At 45.9% G+C, this 22,241-nt stretch overlaps 2 protein-coding genes across 9 annotated transcripts in view; one reads left to right on the forward strand and one right to left on the reverse strand.

Moving 5' to 3' along the window:
* Window positions 1-121: 121 nt before the first annotated feature.
* CREG1 (cellular repressor of E1A stimulated genes 1) lies at window positions 122-6,036 on the reverse strand. Of its 3 annotated transcripts, XM_085590147.1 has the most exons (4): window positions 5,612-6,036; window positions 3,525-3,644; window positions 2,080-2,264; window positions 122-1,689 (listed from the first exon to the last, which is right to left on the reverse strand). In XM_085590147.1, coding segments are annotated over exons 1-4 (642 nt in total). In that variant the 5' UTR covers window positions 5,948-6,036; the 3' UTR covers window positions 122-1,688. The 3 variants fall into 3 exon arrangements, with proteins under 3 accessions (XP_085446273.1, XP_021405798.3, XP_085446286.1); XM_021550123.4 differs by lacking the exon at window positions 122-1,689 and having other exon boundaries at window positions 2,079-2,264; XM_085590160.1 differs by lacking the exons at window positions 122-1,689; window positions 2,080-2,264 and adding an exon at window positions 2,308-2,425.
* A 7,865-nt stretch (window positions 6,037-13,901) lies between these two features.
* Window positions 13,902-22,241, forward strand: part of RCSD1 (RCSD domain containing 1) — a 30,234-nt gene continuing 21,894 nt past the window's right edge. For 2 of the 6 annotated variants that reach the window (XM_085590414.1, XM_085590422.1), the window contains exon 1: window positions 13,902-14,266. In XM_085590414.1, the coding sequence (XP_085446540.1) occupies window positions 13,911-14,266 (356 nt within the window). In that variant the 5' untranslated portion in view covers window positions 13,902-13,910. The remainder of the gene's footprint in view (window positions 14,267-22,241) is intronic. The other 4 variants (XM_085590426.1, XM_085590433.1, XM_021550153.3 and 1 more) reach the window with 3 other exon arrangements.

Below are 22,241 nucleotides of genomic sequence, written 5' to 3' on the forward strand. Positions count from 1 at the left end.
AAGAATGAAAGACACCAGAGAAACAGTAAAAAAAGAACACTGAAAAGAGAGTGCTTGTATGGAAGACAGCAGGAGGGAGAGAATAATTCTTGGACATGCAATAAATAATGCTTGACACCACTTGTCAAAAAATATTTTAATTTTAACAAAAGCCCAGCATCATCAGTCTCACACATCAGAAGTTACAGGATTACATGTAATGCATTCAGGTGTCCTCACAGAAAGTATTGAGTCCACGACAGAGATTCAGCTGAGTTTTCACAACTGTCATATCTTATATCAATTTTTTTCCAATTTCAAACTAAATACCAGTGTTATCTATTCAACACAAATGGTTTCTATATTGTAAGGTTTTTTTATCCTAAATTAGTTTTAAAATAGTAGAACACTAGAACAGTACCAAGTACCTTCCTTCCCCTTATGAAGAAAGAACTCCTAATAAGTTACATAAAAAATACTTTCACAAATCACCCCAGTATCTGAGAAAAGGAGTGATGTAACAGTAACATTAATATATAGGGATCTTACATGACAAATCCCAATGTTCTATATATCAACCTCCTCTAAGGAGTCTAAATTCTTTACTCTAGGTCAACTAGGTAATATTTGCTCACTGTAAAATCAACTTGTTTGTTCATAAACACTTTTTAGTGTTGGTGAACTCAGCACACAGCAGATTGGAGAGGATGTTAAAAAGGTGGTTTTTGTGGTTGGGTGTAACTTGCTTTAACACAGAATTAATTAAGCACACCTTTCATTAATTTCCATTCCATACAAATCATGAATCATTTGTGTCAAACTCTATTGCTTATTTTTCACTTCTGGGTTACTAATCCAAAATTGTTGTCTAAGGCTTCCAGACCCCAAAATATGCTCAGTTCTGCTGTTGAGGGGAACAAACTGATGAACTGCCATTTGATCAGATTAACAAAGCTGAGTATTTCAGAATCTCAATCAGAAAATATTTATCCTTCACAACATTCTCACTGAATTTACAAGACACTACTCTTAAGTCAGATATTTTAGGTACTACTGATCTGCTCCTATTACAGAGCCAGGGCATGTAATCAGCTGAGGAATTACCAAGAACTCATCCTGAGGTATAGGTACAGCTGGTATGAACACAACTGTATTCTACAGCACATTCAATAAAACAGAAAAACGGCTCAAAAAAGTGAGTTTATCAGTGTGCAAAGAAAATTCTTAACAGGATTTGGAAACACAGCACATCATTTGCCACTGTAATACAGGCAATGCTTTCCATTTCATCAGCTGAGCCATCCTGTAGAACTTCACTATAAAATTCTAAACTAAACTGGTATTAAAAATAAAATAATATTGGAAAGTGCTCAGAAACATTATTTAACTAAGGCACTTTAGAACTGGACTAATTCTTCAGATTCCAGTAAACACAACATTTCTGAATTCACACTGTCAGACACCTTTCCAAATTCACATCCAGTGAATAAAATTTAGTTATTGCTTATGCAGAATGTTTTTTCATTGTGACATGATTCAAGTCAGTGAGAAGTTAAATCTGCTTCATAAGGGTAATACATGCTCATTAACAATGCAAGGTGTTTGATTTATTATTAATTCAGCTCTACACTACATAGAAAAAATAAATCTTTTGTGAAACAGCCAAAGTCATTCATTTCCATATCAGCATCACCAAGGATCTTCTTCCACCTACAAGGAGTAAGAATAAGAGTGAAATGAATGCATAATTCATGCCGACTGTGCTAAAATACATTTGAAAGTTTTGAAGACTTAGTTTTATGTAGACAATAGAACACGATTTCTCTACACTTCAAAATCATAAGGACAGATTCAACAGCAATTTTCTTTTGGAACTATCAGCAATATTGCTGCAATCCCATTAATACAGCTTCAGAAATGCTGAAGAGTCTCACTACTATCAATTTTTAGACCAAAACATCATCAGTCTTGCAATTAATTCAAACAGAGGAAAGTGACAGTGCCAATTCCACAGGAGAGTCACTCATTGCTATTAACAACAAGAACTTATACAGATGTGAAATATAATGAGAGTTAGCCATGAAAATCTTCGGTACTTACTAAGGCTTGACACTGTAGTACTCTTCTGGTGTCACAATTTTCAATCCTCCAAAGTAGTCCAGGACCCAAATATTGGTGATGTTGAATTTGGCAAAGAACCAATTATGATCCTTGGGCCAACTTTCCATTTCAGGGTGGCGACTGAATAATGCTTTTTTGGCTATGTCTGCTTCTGAATCATTCACCTAAACAAAACCCAGGAAAATATTACAAAAAGATAGTCATGTAAAGATGAGTTTTAGCTAAAAAACCACTGCTGACCGCAGTGTGCTTTTTATAGTCCAGCCCTTGTCCCAAGGGGTTCATTACTGTGGCTGAGTCTGCTCATCTTCAGGATGGTGTGCAACTGTGTGAGACAGGAAACACTTACAAAGTAGTGGATTTCAACATTAAATCAAAATGCTGCTTTTAGAGTTAGCATGAGCAACATAAGAATAAATTTTTAAAGAAAGCAGAAAACAGAGAAGTATGGATGCTAGGTGAATTATTATAATGTGATGTGTCTCAGGGGTAATTTCACCTCATCTGTACCTGCTCATTCAAACTGACAGAAACAGATACAACCGTGCCCAGACATTTGCAAACACACAAACACAAATGGGATGGCATTACAGAATCTACAGTGAAGGGAAGGTGAAAAGTGTGATGGCACTTAATATACAATGTGCAGATGTTTGAAGAGTAAAATCAACAGTTTAGAGCTCTGGGTCTAGTACAAGAAGAACCACCTAACTCAGGAAAGCAACTAGAAGACTGAGTACATTGCTGAGCACAATGTACAAATATCAGAGCTGTGAAAACACCAAATAAGAATTGAGATATCAAGTAAGAGAGAGTAGAGTAGTGATGACTAGTTCTCATTCTGAATCATTATCCCCGACAATGGGATCAGGATCTTCAATGAATAACACATGCAGCTCTCAATTCCTCCTACAAGACACCAAAGTACTGGTGAACAAGAGAACACTGCCCTGGCAGCAATGCCACCACATCACACAATGCACACTTTTTGTCTATAGTGCCTGCAACTTTGTAGTTCAGTTTAGTATTTACTTCAGCAGAGTTTCAGAAGAAGGCAAATCACACTGCTTGAACTAAAGAATTTAACTGAGCAAGAGAGATGTGAATGAAATATGAAGGTTTTTCCAAAATAATGGCCTCAGACTTCTTAGTTTCAGAACACATTGACAGGAATGAGGGAGATTTCCTGCATTATTGTCTCCCCAAATTCTTTGCTAAAGGCATGTCAACAGAGTTTCTGCAAAAATCAAGCGTTAACTTTTTTTCTCTCACACAAACTACAAGCTGGCCTTTGGGCATCACAGCAGAGAACACCTCAGCATGTGCTTCTGCACAGAATTTCCCACCTATCTCCTCTCCCTCCACTGAACAGATCTGTATTTGATGCACACCACCTTGCCCAGTGTCAGCTTTCGGCTGCTTACCTTGACAATGCTCCCAACGAAGATGATGTGGGCACAGAGCGGGTTCTGGGGATCATATCTGTGCTTCCTGCAGTAAGGAGTCTGTGCCAAAGACACAGTCAAAGAGGCATTTGAATTGACCTGAAATGCAAGAAGAAGGATAAGAGGTTTATATTGACTTATGTGAAAAATATGTCATACCCACCACATTTTCAGCTCTTGGTATTTTATTCATCTCTTGGTCCTTTATTCAGCTAAGTAATACTGGCAGAAAGAACAAAGCTGTCATCACCTTTTCCTAAATACATCTGAAAGGCTCCTTGGGCGAGTTCTGAATCTGAAATAAAGCCCAGTTCAGAGGTGTGCTGAAGCTTGTTAACAAAGTGCACACATCACAGAACAACACTCCTTAAAACTCTGAATTCAGCCTACCTATTTCACATGCAAATTATTATATATTACAATTCACAGACACAAAGGCCAGTACAGAAGACAAGGACATACAGTGAATTTCATCAGGTAAATTCTGGCAGAAGGGCAAAGTGTTACTGAGAAGGCAACCAAGTCAGCTTTACAACTGTCGGTAAAATTAATTAGAACAAAAACATCTCTTCAAAAAAGCCTCCCAGCTCTCCCAAACAGCTCTTTTGGCATTTAAAGTGAATTTTAGAAGTTAGGTTTTAAAAGAAAATCTGAGTATTTAAGTGAAACACCTAACTTGAAGAATTAAAGAACCCATAGCTGAGTGTTTTTCTAAAAACTAATTTGGTGACCATGGCTTGAAAAGCACTGGTGCCAAACAGGATTGCAGAATGCTATGTACTAAGGGTCATTATCTCCCAGTAAGGGAAGTTCCCCTGCTTTGAGAAGTTTAGTTAGAAGGGCTCATGTCCAAGAGAAACCCTCCACAGTCACTTGAACACTATGGAGAGCACCAGTGACCTCATGAAACAGAAGCAACCACTTGAGAGATAGGAAGTTGCTTAACTCCCAAAAAGCTGACTCATGATTATTTGGCACCTTCTCCCTTGCCTATGACTATCATGTGTCAAGAGTTTCTGCTCTGAAGCAGCAAAATAAGGACCTGTTGAGGAGGCTTCTGAAGGAAATATTCATTTCTAGTTTATTCCGTGGGTTTTATGTTATTCTGAAAGCAAACAGCTGTCTCTGGGATGGATAGAAAGGTATCAGGCAAAATAAATTAGACTCTCTACAGTACTCAGACTTATGATTAAACTATTCTAAGGTAACAAACTAAAACCTGACAGGGAACAAACAAAAAATGATGAAACAGTCTGAAAAATTACCATTATTTTGTGTTGACTAATATTATAAGTTTTTAAAACAAACTGCTATTTCATTAAGTTTTTAGCAAACTCTTGGCCACAAAAGATCTGGGACAAGGCAAATTACACACTCAGAATCTCAGCATGCCAACGCTGCCTTTCCATGTAGCTTATGGTAAGCTCCAGGGATTCAATAACTATTCCTTCAGCAGGCTCTGTTAGAATTCTCTTTGCTCAGGTCTCACACTGACAAGTTTCTGTCCTTTCGACTTTTTTGTGTTTGAAAGTTTCACTGTTCAAATATTCTGTGGCGCCTCATTTCTTTGCTCAGTGCTTCTGGAAGCTGCAGACACTTCCTCTGTCTGGTGCTGCCCTTTCTTTCTCAAGACCATGATCAGCAGGAACTTTTCAGGAGACCTCCTGACTGTCACCAGAGTCAGCACTGCTCAAGCACCAGTAATTGTTCCCAGGGGCGACATCCATGGAACAGCCACAAACTAAAGCACAGATGAGGAAGAATTTCACGCTGAGGATGGCAGGGCATGAACAGCTGCCCACGGAGGTCATGGAGTCTCCCTCTCTGGAGAGTCCTACCAGGATACCTGCCCGAGGTGACCCTGCCGTGGCAGGGCGTTGGGCTGAATGATCTCCAGAGGTCCCTCCCAGCCCCAGCAATCCCGTGGCTCTGTGAACCAGCTCTGTCACACTGCCTTGCCATCCCCACTTGCTGCTGAGCGCAGGCCTGTGTGACCCGGCCGCTTCTCCGAGCGCCCTCCGGGGGGTCACTTCGCACCCGCGGTGTCACCGCCCGGCCCCGCTCACCTCCAGGTCCTGCACGGAGATCTCCATGTCGGTCAGGTACAGGTAGGGGACGCCGCTGCCGCCGCAGGGCCCGGGCGGGCCGTCGCTGAGGGAGAAGATGTTGGCGAAGGGGCGGCCGCGCAGCCCCTCCTGCGCCGACAGCGTGGCCAGCGCGCCCCAGTCGCAGCTGTGCAGGACGTAGCGCGCCATGCGCGCCGCCTCCTCGGGCGGCGGGATGGCCGCGACGGCCGCCAGCAGCAACCCCGAAGCGGCGCTCAGGAGCAGCAGCGGCGCCATCGCTCCCCGGCCAGCCGAGGACACGGACATCGCTCCCCGGCCAGCCGAGGACACGGACATCGCTCCCCGCACAGCCGCGGACCGGCACAACCCGGCCCGCACGGCGCCGGCCACCGACTGCCGGGCCCGCACCTACCGCCCGCCCACCCGCCGGGAGGGGCGGAGCCTCCCCTGCCTCACCAATGGGAGTAGCGCTGCCCGCCCCCTCGAGCCAATGAGCGACAATCTCGGGAGTGACGAGCTACCACCCCCTCTGTCAGCCAATAGACTTGCGAGATCCGCGCTCCTCAGCCAATGAGAGCCGCTAGGGGCGGGCCAATGCGCGCAGACGATGTAAACAACCCCGAGTGCGCGGCCCGGGAGGGGGCGGAGTCACCGCCAGGCCGGCAGCCAATGGGAGCCCTGCGGCGCGTCACCGAACGGACGGGACAGAGCCCGAGAGCGGCGAGTGCGGGCTGGAGTGCCGAGGGAGCCGGGCCAGGCACCGAGGGACACAGCCAGCCTTTCCCTGAACACCTCCCCGGGCAGCCCACTCCAATGTCGAATCACCCTTTCTGTGAAGGAATTCCTCTAAATGTCCAGCCCGAGCATCCCTGGCACACCTGAGGCCATTTCCTCTCCCCTGTCCCTCGGTCCCTGGGAGCAGGGGCCAAGCCCCACCTGACACGCTCCCTTCAGGAGCTGCAGAGCGGGCAGGTCCCCCCGAGCCGCCTCCTCTCCGGACTGACACCCCCCGCTCCCTCAGCGGCTTCTCACAGCACCGCGCTCCAGACCCTTCCCCGGACTCGCTCCGGCCCCTCAGGGCCTTTTCCGAAGTGAGGGGCCAGAGCTGGACACAGCATTCGAGCTGTGGCCGAGTACAGAGGGACAATCCTGCCCTGCTCCTGCTGGCCACGCTACTCCTGCTCCAGCCCGGGATGCCACTGCTGGCAAGTGGGAAAGTGGTGGCAGCGCTCCCGCTGGCCGGCGGGGGGCGCTGGCGGGACGCGGCTCCCGGCGATGTCCCGGGACATCCCCGCCATGTCCCGGGATATCCCCGCCATGTCCCGGGACATCCCCGCCATGTCCCGGGACATCCCCGCCATATCCCGGGACATCCCCGCCATGTCCCGGGACATCCCCGCCATGTCCCGGGACATCCTCGCCATGTCCCGGGACATCCCCGCCATGTCCCGGGATATCCCCGCCATGTCCCGGGATATCCCCGCCATGTCCCGGGACATCCCCTCCATGTCCCGGGATATCCCCGCCATGTCCCGGGACATGCCCGCCATGTCCCGGGACATCCCCTCCATGTCCCGGGACATGCCCGCCATGTCCCGGAATATCCTCGCCATGTCCCGGGATATCCCAGCCATGTCCCGGGATATCCTCGCCATGTCCCGCCGATGTCCCCGCCATGTCCCGCCGATGTCGCGGAGATGTCCCGCAAATTCCCACCTGTGCCGAGCCAGTGTCCCCTCCGACACCCCCGGGTCTGAAGCGGCCCGTTCTGCGGGGTCACAGTGACGCGGGATAGGCCATGGCGCGGTGCCTGGCAGCAGCCCTCCCCTGGCATCGCCCCTGCTCTGTGTGCCTGGGGAAGTCTGTCACATCCTGGAAGTGTCCAAAAACCGCGTGGATATGGCACTTGAGGACATGCTTTAATGGTGAGCACGGGGTGCTGGGGTAACAGGTGGACTCGGGGATCCTAAAGTTCTTTCCCAACCATAATGATTCTGTCAGTCTACAAATCCAAGGGGTGGCACCATCGGCCGCATTGTCCCTGTCCACTGCTAAATCAGCCTCACGGCTGGTTCTGTGTCACCACAGGTGTTTGGGGCCAAGCCTTCCCTTGGGAAAACCTTATCCTTTAATCACAGTAGCAGGGATTATCTGGTTTGGGCCACAGAGCCCACAGAATTATTTGCCACTAGGCAGAGCTCAGGTGTTAGCTCTTGCACACTGCAGGATGTATGTCAGAGCTCTTGCCTCTGCAAGGCCTGGTTTTGTCTGTTGAACACCATTCCACCTTCCACTGAAGGCTCTTCCAAGCATTACTTACCCAAATAAACACTGAGCTAGCTTATTTTATTAATCACTTTGTGCTCAGTAACCTTATAAAGATTTGTAGAAAGAGATGCTTGAAACTGGGGTAATACTGAGACTTGATTCAATTGGTCCTAAAAGATGGTGGGTTTTCATATTTCCACCTGGATCGAAATATGTCCACACTATGTAATTAGCAACGTAGCACTGAGAAAGCCAAATTAACTTGCCCTGTGACCACCATCTTCCCCAGGTGCTCCACAGCACCCACAGTTTATAGCAGGCCAGATGGATCATCCTGTTGGGCTTAACTCAGCAAGGAAAACACACCACCATCCATTCCCTGTTTTCTATCTGCTGTCCTCTACAGGCAGAACAAAATAATTTTTCCTCCAGTATTCTCTTTGCCTGCAGAGCATGGTTAGAGATCCCTGCCTCTTCTCGATCCTTCTGCTCCTGCTTTCTCCTGGAGATGCTCAGGAGAAACTGAAATTTTCATAGGAAAAAAAAAAAGAGAAAAAGGATGCTCTAAACCCCTGATGTGCAGCCACTAGGCTCTCTCACTTCCTCCGTTAGATCTCAGAGAAAGGAGAAGGATTCTTCTGTTGTGCTGCATTATTGTCTAGGGGCTCTCAGCATCCTTGCATAACAGGGTCAAGAAAGTATTGGTAGGCACTACTAGTTCTCCTTTCCAAATCATGTGCTTCACTGCATTTAAAAGCCAGTAAATAGACAGTAATATCTCACCATAAATGGAGCCAAATTTTCTTCCTCCAAGGTTGAGTTCATGGAACAATCTTAACTTCAGTGTGTTTTGTATGTGATGGGCTTCAGGCTGTGTCCCTGGAGAAGATGTATTTTAGTCAGAAAGTGGGCAAGGTTTCCATCCTGGCTTATGTCATGTTTTGCCTGCCCTCTTCAGAGTTGGTTTTCCCTGAGCCAGCTCTCTCTGCAGACAGCCTGGTTGCTGCATGGCTTGGGCACGGTTTCTCCTCAGACACAGCCTAGCTGTGCTCTGGTCCAGGCTTCCTGTCTAGGTCATGCAGTCTGTCCGTGAACAGAACCCTTTCTGTGTCAAGATAACACTCGGGGGCTGTGCAGTCTCGCTGTGTGCAGCGCTTGATTCCTGAGCCAGGCCCGCTCTCCGCATCCAAATGACAGCCAGGGTGATTAAAGTCACTTGCCGGGGTGATTAAAGTCACTTGCCGCTGCCTGTGACAGAAGAGACTGACTGGTGAGTCAGCTCTGGCAGAAGCTGAAGTGCTCAGTGCTTTGAAGTGCCAATGCTTGGTGCTACATGAGACCCACCATGCAAATTGTTTCTAAAAATGTTGGTTAGATTTTCTTCTGAGGAGATACCAGCCCTGCTGCTGCTACAAGTGGCACACAGCACAGACCTCTACTGAGCAGAGAGGTATTGCATGTTTGTGCATAAGACATTTATTTGTTCTCACTCTCAAACTTCCTGAATTACCTTGGTTGGGAATTTACCTTGTGGCTCTTTCCTTGGTGTATTTTTTAGAAGATAGGTAGAGTTATTACAGCCCTGGTGTGGTCAGCCAAAAGTCCTTTTACTTTTTTAACAGCTACCATACAGGCAGTGGCAAGAGGGGCTTCCTCTGTTCACAACCTGTTAGGGACAGAAATACTGTTCCATTTGCAGTTAGAAAATCCTGTTCAGACAAAGCTTGGGCTGCATGCTGAGGAAGCTGCTGGTGAGGGCCACTGCTTGTGGAGATGCTTTCTAGGACACTGAGAGATGGGCAGTAGGACTGGCCTGAGAAGAGTATAATCCAAACCAGCACATATACCCAGAATTCTGTCAGCAGCCATGTTCTGACTTGTTTTGTTGGTTTATATTAAGCCTGGTGTACTAAAACTAACAACTATAGAGGAACTGCTCGGTCTAGAAGCAAGCTGTCAGTGGCTCATGATGATAATATTTGTCCCACCACTATATGAGTAAAATGGGATGCAGCCATTCCTCTTAACACCCCAGCTCAGTTTGTTCTCTGGAGTCAAGCAGATCAGGCCTGTGGGACCAGGGTGATCTATCTCACTGTGATCTCATTATTATGAGGTGAAATGCTCCCTGTACCATACAGCACTTTTAAACTTTACTGGAAAAAGTGCAGTAAAGTGTACTTTTTACAGTAAAGTTTAAAAAGTGCAGTAAAGTGCTTGGGGACAGGCTTTTGCCCAGAACCTGGCAATTAGGAAGCCCTAATTAAGAAGCCTAGTCTGAATCACGATGTTAGCGCTCAGGCTCCAGCTGATAGGAACACATGAAATTATTCAGTTTTTCAGTTACTCTCTACCACCTACTTTTTTACGTGGCCACTACAAAAACCACCCAAACTCACATTCCAATTCAGTTCAGTGAGAGCCACTTTATAGCCACGTCCTTCCATTTAACTCCCTTTGGTGACGGGACTTTCCCGCTGACATCAGTTCCCAGGGTGCAGAGAGCCTGGGACGCCGGCCCGTGTGTCCGTGTGTCCGTGTGTCCATGTGTCCGTGTGGGTGCTGGCACGTGTGTGTTTGTGTGTCTGTGCTCTCAGAAGTGCTTCGCTGCAGCTGCAGGACCCGAGCACAAAAATGTCAATGGTACGAAGCGTTCCAGCTGAGTTCATTTCCTGCTGATAAGTCCCCGAAGAAGAGGGTGAGGCTCAGCGCCCACGGCGCTGGTTCAGTGCTGAGGGCCACGGGCAGACAGCTCGGGGCACACTTAGCAGAACGGTGGGTTCAAAAAGCGAGTTTCCCACAGAAAAAACGCTGCTCACGTTCGCTTCCTCTCGGGCTGCCAAGTGTCAGACCTGCTGTGTAAAGCCAACCCAAAACAGGATGTTGGCTTTTCGAGTTGATTGATCTTTGAAATGCAAATGTTGTTTCTTTGGTGGTTACCTTATTCCCCCCCCCCATTTTTTTTTCTTTTTCAGTTAAGAATTGAGTTGCTTGAGTGAGAACAGAAAGGGTTGAGACCCCATTTTCAGGAGGTCAAAAGCCCAATATAGTAACAGCTGCTGGTTAGTGAATTCCAGGAAAGGATGTGGGTAACAGCAGCCAAGGCCAGGCAGAGAGGTGGACAGAACGACCTCAGATACTGGCACTGACAGGTGAGCTGCACTAAACCCCTCAACAAATGGCTTAACAAAGCACAGAATTGCAATCTGTCCTGCAGGAACACACAGCTCCCTCCACCCTTCGCTCTCCCACCACCATGACAAACATACCTTCCCAGATTTGGCAGCTAGGCAGACACACCCAAATAGATAAATGCACAGACACAAATGTCAGAGACAAAGTTTCAGATGCCCTCTAAAGCACTTTTAACTAGCTGGGTTTTGAATAAAGCATTGCCATGTCTCTGCATCTCCTTTTTGTTGCTCCGTCTGAGCACCCTGCAGAGGCTCCATTGTCCATCCTTCATAGCCAAAATGAAAAAAGCCAGCAAATGTTGCCCGTGGTGTTTCCAAGCATGGCAGAACCTCTTACGCCACCTGTTCTGAAGGAATGCCAGGATGAAGGAGTTCCTTACACCTCTCCCTCACATCCTGCCTGTAGCAGGAGTGCCAGTCATTTCTTATTGAAGCAAACTTGCTATGCTGGCCTCACATGTCTTGAAAAGAATCAGACAGGAAGCTGCAAAATCCAGGGGGCCATAACTACAGCATTTTCTCAGTCAAATGAAATTTTCCCCCAGAGCCTGTTTTATAGTCTTCACTAGTGATGACTATATTTTTTTTTCCCCTGCAGAACAGAACAAATTTGGAACTTTTTTTAAGTATAAGAACAAGTTAGTCTATGTCACAGACACTGCTACATCCCAGGTTTGTAAGCAGGGATATACAGAAGGATGCTGAGTCATACTCGAAGATACCTCCAAGTATTTCCAAATGCACATCCTTGAAACACCCAGTTTCTCTGTAGAACATCCCTTAATATGGTTTGTTTCAAAGTTGGGTTGTTTGTTCAGATTTTCTGGTGGTTTTCAGTCCAGAAACAAGAGAGGAGAATAAATCCACACCTCATGTCTTCCTGTCAGGAAAAAAACATACACCATATTTCTGTGCATTCACCCCTTCTCCTTCAGGAAGGAAGATATAGCATCAAAAAGTGTCGAAAGTACAGACAAAATGACAAAAGTGCTCCGAGTACTGCATACCATGCCCAGAGCAATGGCATTTGGGAATCCAGCAGGCAGAAAAGATTTGCTTTTGTGGCAAGATACTTGGAGGCAGAAATAAATGGAGTGAAGAATTGTGGTGGGGGCAGCTGCAACAGCTTTTGCTTTACTAATATGGGTGAAGTGATACTGCCTCTCCCTAGCAGTTTCCTTTTCTGTACACCTAAGCAAATGGTTTCCTCTGCACAGCAGAACCCCTGAAAGCAGAAAGAAAATACTGAACCAGCTCCTGAGCAGCAAGAAACAGTTATGGGAGGTGTGACTTTGACGGTGTGTTACATTGCAGATATCTTGAAAGCAACACTTTAAACACTTTCAACCCATGTCCACTGAAACCCCTCAGCTTGAAATCCTCCTTCTGTCCCCACAGCAGGCAAAGCATGGGCAGTAGAATAATCCTTTCCTCTCTGCCTCAACCCTACTTCTCATTTCAGTTTATATTCCCTCTCCTAATGTACCATTGGCAGGACTTGAAGAAATGAATAGGATTTCCAAATAAGTGGTAGTTTCATTTTCATATTTATTTGAGATTTCATTTTCTTATATCTACAGTTGCAGCATCTTCTGGTTGCTTACAGCAGAGGGGTTTCATCTAATCCATCTAATCCAATGTTTCAACAGCAAAAATTTAATTAGTCCTCTTGCCCAATCTCCAGATTGCAACAACTCAGCCTATCATTCTTTTGGCCAAGGACAGAGTGCCTATTGTATATTGAATCTGGGAGATAATTGGATCACGATTTAGATCTGCAAATTCCACAGGAGTCCCGCAGCATGCAGGACAGCAACAGTTAACTACACTGGAAGAACCACTGTTGGTAACAGGGAGCTGGGATATCTTGATGCTCACATTTTTATCCATGCTGGAGCGTTTTCAGCCACAGCCAGCAGGGACTTGTGAAATATTGCAAAGGAGAAGTATGCATCCCTTCTAGAAAACATGCTTTAACTCTCTTCTGCCCCCAAGGTATCGTGCCAAAATGACGATACGACATTGTGTCACTTTGCAGCTGCACTTAAAGCGAGGAAGCCAGCAGAAGACAAAGGGAGGGTTTCCAAATTCCTCTGCACCACCCCGCTCTCGAGAGGTGGGGACTGAAATTCTTTGAGAAGGAGCATATGCAAACAGTTGCTAAAAGAGATGTCCGGTTTACAACACTGTGATCAGCGTGGAAAGGGAAACTGCAGCAAAAACATTCCGGAGCCTTGTTTTTCTCCATCTGAATTTTTCTACCACCACGGAAGCTTCTCGCTTCCAGTGCACAAGTCCATCCCTGCGAAGGGAGGGGAGAACGACCTGCACCTTCCGACCTGGTGGTGTGAGACACAAATTCAAGGTGGAAAGAGCTGGTCCTGCTTTACAGCTGGACAGTGACAACCTTGCATGGGGACCCTCTGCTAGTGCCCACAATTAAGCCCTGTCTTCTCTCTGCGGGATCACCCAGTAGGTACTTGTCCTTCTGGGAGTCCCAGCCGTGCACCGGGACAACGCCTTAAATTCTGTTCAATCCCAGTAATCACCCTCCTAATTCTGCCTTTCTAAAGACAGTTCATTGCTGAGTGAAATTACCGAAAAGAAGGCAGAGAAAGGAAAGCTGCAGTTAGAAGGAAGGGGATTCTCTCCTCACAAACAAACAGGCGAGAGACCCTGCAGCCTGGGAGAGGGAAGTGTGGACAGCGGGGAGATCGAAGCAGAGATACCAGGGCAGAAACTGCAAGCAGTGAAGAGAAATACAGACTAAACGGAGGGGTGGGAGGAGAATAAAGATAAGGTGATAGGAAGGGGGAAGAGAGAAAAAGGGAGAGGAAATGCACATGCGGTGTCCCCAAGTTTGGGCGCGGAGGCAGAGCTCGTTGCTTGTTGTCTCACGAGCCCAGCGCCCCGGGAAGGACAGTATCTGTTTAGATTTGTGTCTAAATTTAAACCCTGATTGCCTTGCCTCCCCCTCCTCTCGCCTCCCTCCCTCCCTTCCTCTCACCCACCCGCCCTTCTTCCTTGTTCGTAGTGCAGGGCCAGTGGCTGGGCTCTGTCAGTGCGGGCTGAGCAGCGGCTGGGAGCTCCAGCCCGGCGCGGCTCTGCTCTGTTCGCCTGGGCTTTTCCCACCGGTAACAGGGAAAGGGGTGGGGAAGAAACCGAGGACACCTCTCTCTTGCGGGACATGGAGGTAAAGAAAACTTTTTGATTTCCACTAGCTTGTGACTGGCTCCGTGATCTGCTTTAGCTCCACCTTGCAAACAATTTCTCCCTGAAGGCGGCTTCAAAATATCTTCTTGCTGGGGTTCAGATAAAGGTCTCTTTTCTCCCACCCCAACTCCTGTCGTGCATCTCAGGCTCTTTTGCAAGTTTTAGTCCAGATTTGGAAAGCAGGGGGATGGTTTGGGAAGAAATTACCTCTGTGAAAGGGGAACGAGGAAGAACTGCCATTTACTTATTAGTCTCCGAGGTGTGATTAGTGTCTTAGATTTTAAAAGGTATCATTTTGAAATTAGATTTTAAGGAGTTCTTAAAAATGGGGACATATGAGAAAAAACCTTCCAAGCTCCTTGGGGTTGGTTCCTTCCCAACCCAAGCAGCAGCAGTTGTGATCCACACCCTCAGCTGTGTGCAGCCCCTGCCCCACATGGATTGGGAAGTCTCATTTTCCTTATCAATAGAACATTTTGGGTCAGGAAAGGGCACCAGAGAACCTGTGCTTGAGTGAGGTAGATGAGTAGCACACCCTCAGAGGGTTTTCTGTCCCTTTTTCTCCATGCACCCTGTGCTTCAGGAGAGTTGAATCTCAGGGTGGGCACACAGCTGGTGGACAGGATTCTGGCTTCCCTGGGGTTTATATTCAAGCCTTCTCCTGTGTTAACACCCTCTTGGCCATGGCAGTTCACCTTCCTCTGTCTCCTGTGCCATTCATTCAAAATGGGAATGGTGGTGCTTGCTTTGGTCATGTCAGGCTGGATTTGTGAGTTTTTCAAATAGTTTTTTTAAAGTGGCAAGGGAAAAAGAATATTTATTTTTAGGAGGGGCACAGGAAATAGAAAGGTGATTACAACATTGGCAAAACCTCAAATTATGAAAGAGGACATTTGGTATTTCTCTCTGCTAAACAGAGACCTTACTAAACACTTTATGTTATCTTCCCAGATAAGCCTTTTTCTGTGTGGATACAGCCCCAGTAGCAGGGACACGCAACAGAGCCAGGGAACAGTGTGCTTCAAGCACCACTTCAATTTTTCTGCAACGAATTCCAGTGCATAACTCAGCTGGGCAATTGTGGTAACACCCAGGTGCTACCATGACCATCCTTGTTATCAGTGCTGACCTGCCCCACAGGCAAGGGTTAAAGATTTGGCCTGTTCAGGTGCGTTTTGTTACAAAAAATGTCCTCAGCTGAATCATCTAAATAGACTTTGGGGTGGAGAAGGATCAAGTAGTGGTGAAACCAGCTCAGTACAGACTACTTATGTGACATGACAAATGTTTGGCTTTACAAGGATTTTCAAGTTTGACAGAGCCTAGGTCACTCACTGTTAACACTTGTTTTATTCTTTTTCACTGTTGTATCCTGTAATGTTTCAGAGGGGAGCGGGAATTGAGCTCCTAATTTGTTATAATTTAGGGCTGAAACAGTGATTTTGGCATGCTGAGGACACTCTCCCTCGGCCCCTCTCCTTTCCACACACAGAGAACTGTATTTTCTGTTGTCTCTGTTGAGTAGAACGGAACTCACCTGCCATTTCCTTTTTGGAGACACATGTGACACATGTGGAAGGTCTGGTGGCCAGGAAGCTTCTCTGAAGTGTGACCTTAGAGTTCCCTGCTCTTGATTCTGTCCCTTTACTTCTATTTCCCACCTTTTCCCTCGTGTTACCTATTTTTTTTTTTTGTCATCTGTAGATTGCTGAATCCATTCTTATTTTTAAAATATCTCAATTTCCAAGATATTTTATAAGTAGTGCACTTGGTCCTGCCCCAAGCCTTCAAAAAGGTGTTTAATGTCCCAAAGGTAAGAAGATATTAGTCTAAAATAGAGCCAAGAGCAGGAGCTTGATTTCTCACCAGCTGATTCTCTTCTCTGTTTATTCCCAAGGGCTTTTCACAGGCAGGACAGAGAGGCTCACCACAGTCTTTTTGCTTTAAAACCAGATTTAATGATCCTGTGCAGCAGGAATGAGAGGAGTCCTGTCATTTCCCTGTTTGCTTCATCAGTGGCAGGCAGAGCTGCTCCCTGCTTTCCTGCTGGCATAACTGGCAAGCTCTTTGCTCTAATGGGACACATGAGGATTTCCAGCATTAGGAGGAAAAGGGCAGAGGGCTGATCTAGCCAGCTGATTCCCATCACATCCCTGGCAGGAAGACCCTAGTTTTGAAAAACTCACAGAAGCAGGATAGTTGGGATCTCTTTCTTAAAGGGGTTAGTTTCAGTTGCTGCTGCTTAGGCACTAGTACCTAATGGCTAGTCTTAGCCATTTCCTGCTGTCAGGAATGTGCCACAATGAAAGCAGCAACTGAAACTATTTAAGATCCTAAAGAGGGAGAAAAAGGCAGCAAAACCCTGCCCTTGCAGTTCACATAATTTTGTGTCTGTTGATCTTCAGTGTTTTGTTGTTTGGCGGGTTTTTTTGGCCCATCTTCTTGATGCAAAATAGATTTGACAATCAGTTTTCTTTCCAGTGTTACGGCAGATGAAAAGAAATAATGAAGTTTATACCACAGATTGTTAACATGAGTTCATATCAAAAATGTGTAAAATTGCACTGGGGAAAGTTAAGCCACTTGTGAAGAAAAGCAGCCATGAAACATTCTTTGCACTTATGGTACAAAAAGTATTAGAAATTTTTGTGTTGGTTTGTTAGTTTACATCTTCAGATTTGGCCCAAGCTGTCTAATTCCCATGGCTTGTGGCTCCCCAAACCTTGCTGCAGATGTTGTGAGTTAAGGCATCCACTGAAAGTGCTTGTGGCTTTCTGCAGCCTATATTCCACAGCAGTCATGGCATTCCTCTTCCCAGCCTCTCTGTAGGGGCTTGGGAGTATAGAGACACTTGAACTTTACTTGCACAGCGAAGGGAAACAATCCAAGACTGAATTTCACTTGAGTGGCTCCCTATGGTGTGATGGGTTCCTAAGCTGCAGAGATGCAGCAGCAAGGTGTATTTTGGGAGGCTCCCCCCTTCTTTGTGCCTACCAACACAAAGATGTCATTTAATTCTGTGACATCTCCATTGCCATGTCTCTCTTCTGCAACTATTCCTGCTAGATTTCCATTTTTCCTGTTGGTGCACTGACTCAGCAGGGGGAAAGCTTTTCCAGGGCTGAGAGCAGTTCTCTGCTCACTTCTCCCTTCTGGGCAACCTCCTGGGCAGCACTCACCCTGTCCTTAGGAAAACTGCACTGAGGAGACATCACCCAAGGGGACTGCATTGGAGGGGATGCAGGAATGGGTACTGTGCCGATGAGGGGGCTGAAATCTGTGACTATCCTGGTCCTCAGAGCAGCAGGACGGGAGGTGAGCTGGGCTGAGAGGTCTCTGCCCACCCTCACAGCTGCGGAGCCGAGATTACAAAGAGGCATTACGCCATGGTTAGCTCTGCCAGGAAGCAATATCCCTTTCCCAGGAAGCTCTGATGATTTGCTTTCATTCTAAAAGTTTAAGTGTTCTTTTTCCTCTTTTCTTTTTTTCTTTTTGCTTAACAGAACAGCCCAACCTCAAATACACTTGTTTTCAGTGTTTCTTCCCAGGCCCATCAAAATGACATGTTCGCACAGTGTGTCTGTGAAAATAAAGGGAAGAGTATTTAAATATACTGGGAGAGGTACTATATTTTACTATATGATATTTAATTTTATTTAATATAATATTTATATTTAAATGGGGAGAGGACTCCATTTTACTCTTCAGGTCTAGTCAGATTTGGGACCTGCTTGCCAGTAAATAGCATGTCTTCAGCAAAGAGTCCTGGAAAGGATCCGGTTTGCCAGACTTCCACATCCCTTTGACTGGGGGCCTCTCTCTCAAAGGACAGGAAACAGCCAAACCAAATCCCATGGTCTGTGCTGCAGCCCTTTCTTCCACCTAGCAGAGACCCCAGAATAAATGGAATTAAGGATTTTCCTGTGTTATCAGAGAGGGAAAATTCTTCTGAACCTCTCCTCACTTCCCAGTTTGATTGTCTGAGTTTCCTAAGCCACGGTGACAGCATTTTGGAAATGCCTTCTGTCCTGTGCTCCACAATCTAATTGGCAGGATGCTTTGCAGTTGAGAAGCATATCACACATACCTTCTCAAACATTCCCAGGAGCTGCTTATCTGAAGAACAGGGGAAAACATCAGCACTGCTTTATCAATAGATGCTGCTTGGAAACTTGCTGGCTTTTATCATGGAAATGAACCAGCCCATACAAACTGGGGTTGGTTTTCCATTCTGTTTCCACTTTGGTCTGTTAACAGACCAAAGTTTTAGAGAGACAGGTGCTCCTTTTTCTAAAACAACAGCTCTACAGCCTGAATCTGGGATCTGAGCTGGCAGCTGAACTCAGCAGCAAAGAAATCTCTTTGGAGGACCTTGTCTTGGTGCTTTGCAAACAGGGATATGCCTTTAGCAGTTTGCAGGACAGCAGGCATAAGATGAATGTGGTCTAGGGACAGCAGAGCTGTTGTGTAAGAAGTTATTACACACTCACTGCAGAGTTGCTTCACACCTGGTTGTGACAGAGGCTCAGGGCACTTCATTCCTACAGAGTCTCAACCAGACATGGATATAAGCTGCGTGCAGGTCACGATGTATCCAGCTATGCAGTCTCATGCCATAAATGCTTTTGCATCAAATGTGAGTTGTATTTTTATATCTTACCACCAGTATCTAGGTCCTGGTAATGTACTGGTGAGGATAAGCCTTATCTGCCCCACTAGTGCCACTTTTCAGAAAGACAGGAAAAGATGCTGGACCAAATCTGTGTCAGATTCAAGCGCATCACTTGCTGAAGGTGTTTCTGGAAGTCTTCTGCAAACAAAGACCCATACCTCACTTGCCAGATTTACTGCATAGTTACATGCACGGCTTTTTCTTCATTATTCATCACCAGATTTTAAAAGAGCTCAAACCCTATAGAACAGGTAGCAAAAGTTGTAAGCTGGTTTGGTTGGTTTTTTTTTTTTGCATATGCAAATACACCTGTTTACCCTTTCTAACAAAATGCACAGAGGGTTTTGGTCAGTGTGGCTAATCTGCAAAGGATATTGATTTACCACTGCCAGCTTCAACAAAGCTTCTGTTCATCCCAGGCTTCTCAAATTCACAGAGAATTAACGTGTGTGGTTTGGAAAGCCTGGATATCTAAAGAGTGCAGACCAGTGACTTCTTGTGTACAGAAAGGCACAAAAATGCAAAGAAGAGGGAATTCTGCCTCAGAAGATTGGAGTTTAACAAGTTAGTGTGGCTTTGCAGGGTGTCTGAGGACAGTACTGTAAAACTGTTTTAGAAAAAAGAGGAAACAAAATTTGTCAGTGCATGAGAAAAAGCAGTATGCCTGGGAATAATGGGATCCAATTAAAGGAAATATTTATATCTCACCAAATAGCAGGAAAGATTTCTAACAGTGAGATCTGGCATGGTTTGGAGTAGCGTAGTGGAAAGCAAATGTAGTAGAAAATCTTTTTCCCATGAATGATTCAAAAATAGACTGGACTGAGTGGCAGAAAGATAAGAAGCAATCTTCAGTTGTATTCAGGTTAGTGGTACTGATAGGGCCACCAGAGGGGCAGCACCATCCTGCTTCTGCAGTTCTTCCACATGTGGGCTGCTGGGAGAAACCAGTGGCTATTCAGCATCAGGCCCCAAAAGTGTTTATGATTCCTCCCTGCTGCAGTGCATTGCTCAAGCCCAGCAAACTTCTGCCTGTGGGAAGCTCAGGTCAATATAAATTGGCATCACATCTGCAAGAGTCTGGGAATGGTAATTTTATTGCCTGTGTAAAACACAAAATAAATTTTATTTTTATTCTTTATTCCTGGTTTTGAACGAGTTTCTTTATCCTTTAAAACTGCATACTGCAACAGCAGTCATGGCTTACTCAAGTCAATCATCATGAAATACCTTCCTGTTAAATGCCATGTTCCTCCTGATGTAAGTTCAGATGAAACATGCCCTGTTCATAGACACATACCTGAGCTGGTGTGCCAGGCTTCCCAGGAATTTCACCCCTTGGGCTTTGCTGTGAGGGCATGTTTAACTTCTGAAATGTGCACAGTCTAATTTGGTTTCCCATTTAGTCTTTACAAGGTGTATGGAGTTGTCAACACTGCCCCTCCATGAGAACCCAGGGTTTCCATTCCCAGTTTGAAGGTTTTCATTCCCAGTTAGAGGCAGAGGGGCTCTCTGTGCAAACAAATGTGGTAATCCAGAGGGCAGGTGCCTGTGTAGAGGACAGAGTGGAAGAAAAGTGATGGATTCCTGGATACACTGGTTACGCCTGCAAAAAATAAAACAATCTTAGCACTGTGTCTTTCATCTCCCAGCTCAATGCAAAGTTGCCTTTTCCACTCACATCAGGACTTCATCCTCATTTTATACATCATCCTGTCATAGTCAGCTAAGGTACTGAAAAATCACTGGATCGTTCCAGTGATTCCAGAGATCAAAAGTTGAATTTAATTTTTCTTCTCAACACCTGTGAATTCAGGGCCTTGCTGGCCAGAGCTTCCTAGTGCTGATTCACTCACTCACTAAGTGCAGGCACTGTGCCCACGCTTCCTGGACACCTGGTTCCAGTGGCCCAGCTTGAACCTGGGGAAACTGTGCCTGAGGCTGAAGGAACTTTATTTCCTCTTCTTGCCAGAGAAAGAACATGTAAGCAGGTTCCAGTCAGCCAGCAGGTAAAAGAAATAGAGCACTGAAGTAGGGGTAGAGTATTTCAAAACTCTTATGAACACTGGGTTTCTCTGTTAAAGAATTTTAGGAAAATTTTGTGAGCAGCTTTACTCAGAAACAGAGATCATTATCTTCTTCACATCGCCAAAAAATTATCTATGTCAAAGACCAAGCTGCAGCTAGTGTGCATTTTCCTTAGGGTATATAGATGAGTTGTTTACCAGTGGAAAAGACTGTATTTTCAATGCATCATTATGGCTGATCCAGACTGGGCTGAAAACTCAGGCATTTTCAAACATAACAGCAAATTACAGCTGCCTGGGTACATTTTCCCAGTGTTTGGCCCAGTTTTCAGGAATCTTACAGGCTGGAGACTCTGAATGAAGCCAAAGGGTGGGAAAGCAGCTTTGCAGACACAGGTCCTCAGTGCTGCTGGGGCCACTGAGCCCTCCAGGGTCCAACTAACAAGACATCTCTGTGGGTATAGCTCAGCATTCACACCTCAAGCTGGCTGCCAGCAGAGTGCTTGCTATCACTTTCCTCCACTCCATATCTGTGTACCTTTTTAGACTAAATTCCAGGCTTAGATAAATATGAACCTCCTTCTCTGAGCTGCCTGCATCCAGTGTAGACCTAATTTTGTAGCAATGTGTTACAAAGATAGCACAGTCCTAACTGATGAGTCCTGGAAGCTGCTGCAGTTGGAAGCTCTGTGTAGGCATATTTACCCTTCTGATTTTCTGTTCCCAGCCTGATAAATTAGGAGGAGTTTGAATCCCTGTGCTGCTCCAACTGGGCTGTCTCTAACTGAGTTTAAATGGGGAGGTACCACAGTCTACTTACAGCATTTATCAGAAATATTTTGAACTGTCCCTGTATCTTGCATTCTCCATGCACCTTCTTTGACAGTTCAGTGACTTCAGTTTCTAATTTAAACTTCTGAATAGCTTCAGATTAGATAATTTATGACTTTTGTATATGCACTTTCTAAAGTTCATCTAATGAGTGGTTACTCATTAGGCCAAGAGCGATCCCTTCCTTGACCCACCTGAAGCATCTTGAGTCTGAGCCTCCTCATGTTGAAATTCATCTTTTTTTTTTCAGACTCTGCTAAAAGCAGAGCTTTTTTCCTGACCCCCTGTAAGGCAACCAAAGGAGAAGATTCATTGGGTTGAGACTTTTTTTGCCACTTGGGCTGTTCCATTGGCTTAGCCCATTTCTTACAGAGCAGCTGTCCAAGGGTCTGCAGGTGAGAGTGCAGCCTCCCATCGTGTCTGAA

The sequence above is a fragment of the Lonchura striata genome, chromosome 1, assembly GCF_050655825.1.
Source record: "Lonchura striata isolate lonStrDom1 chromosome 1, ASM5065582v1, whole genome shotgun sequence".
Classification (NCBI taxonomy): Eukaryota; Metazoa; Chordata; class Aves; order Passeriformes; family Estrildidae; genus Lonchura; species Lonchura striata.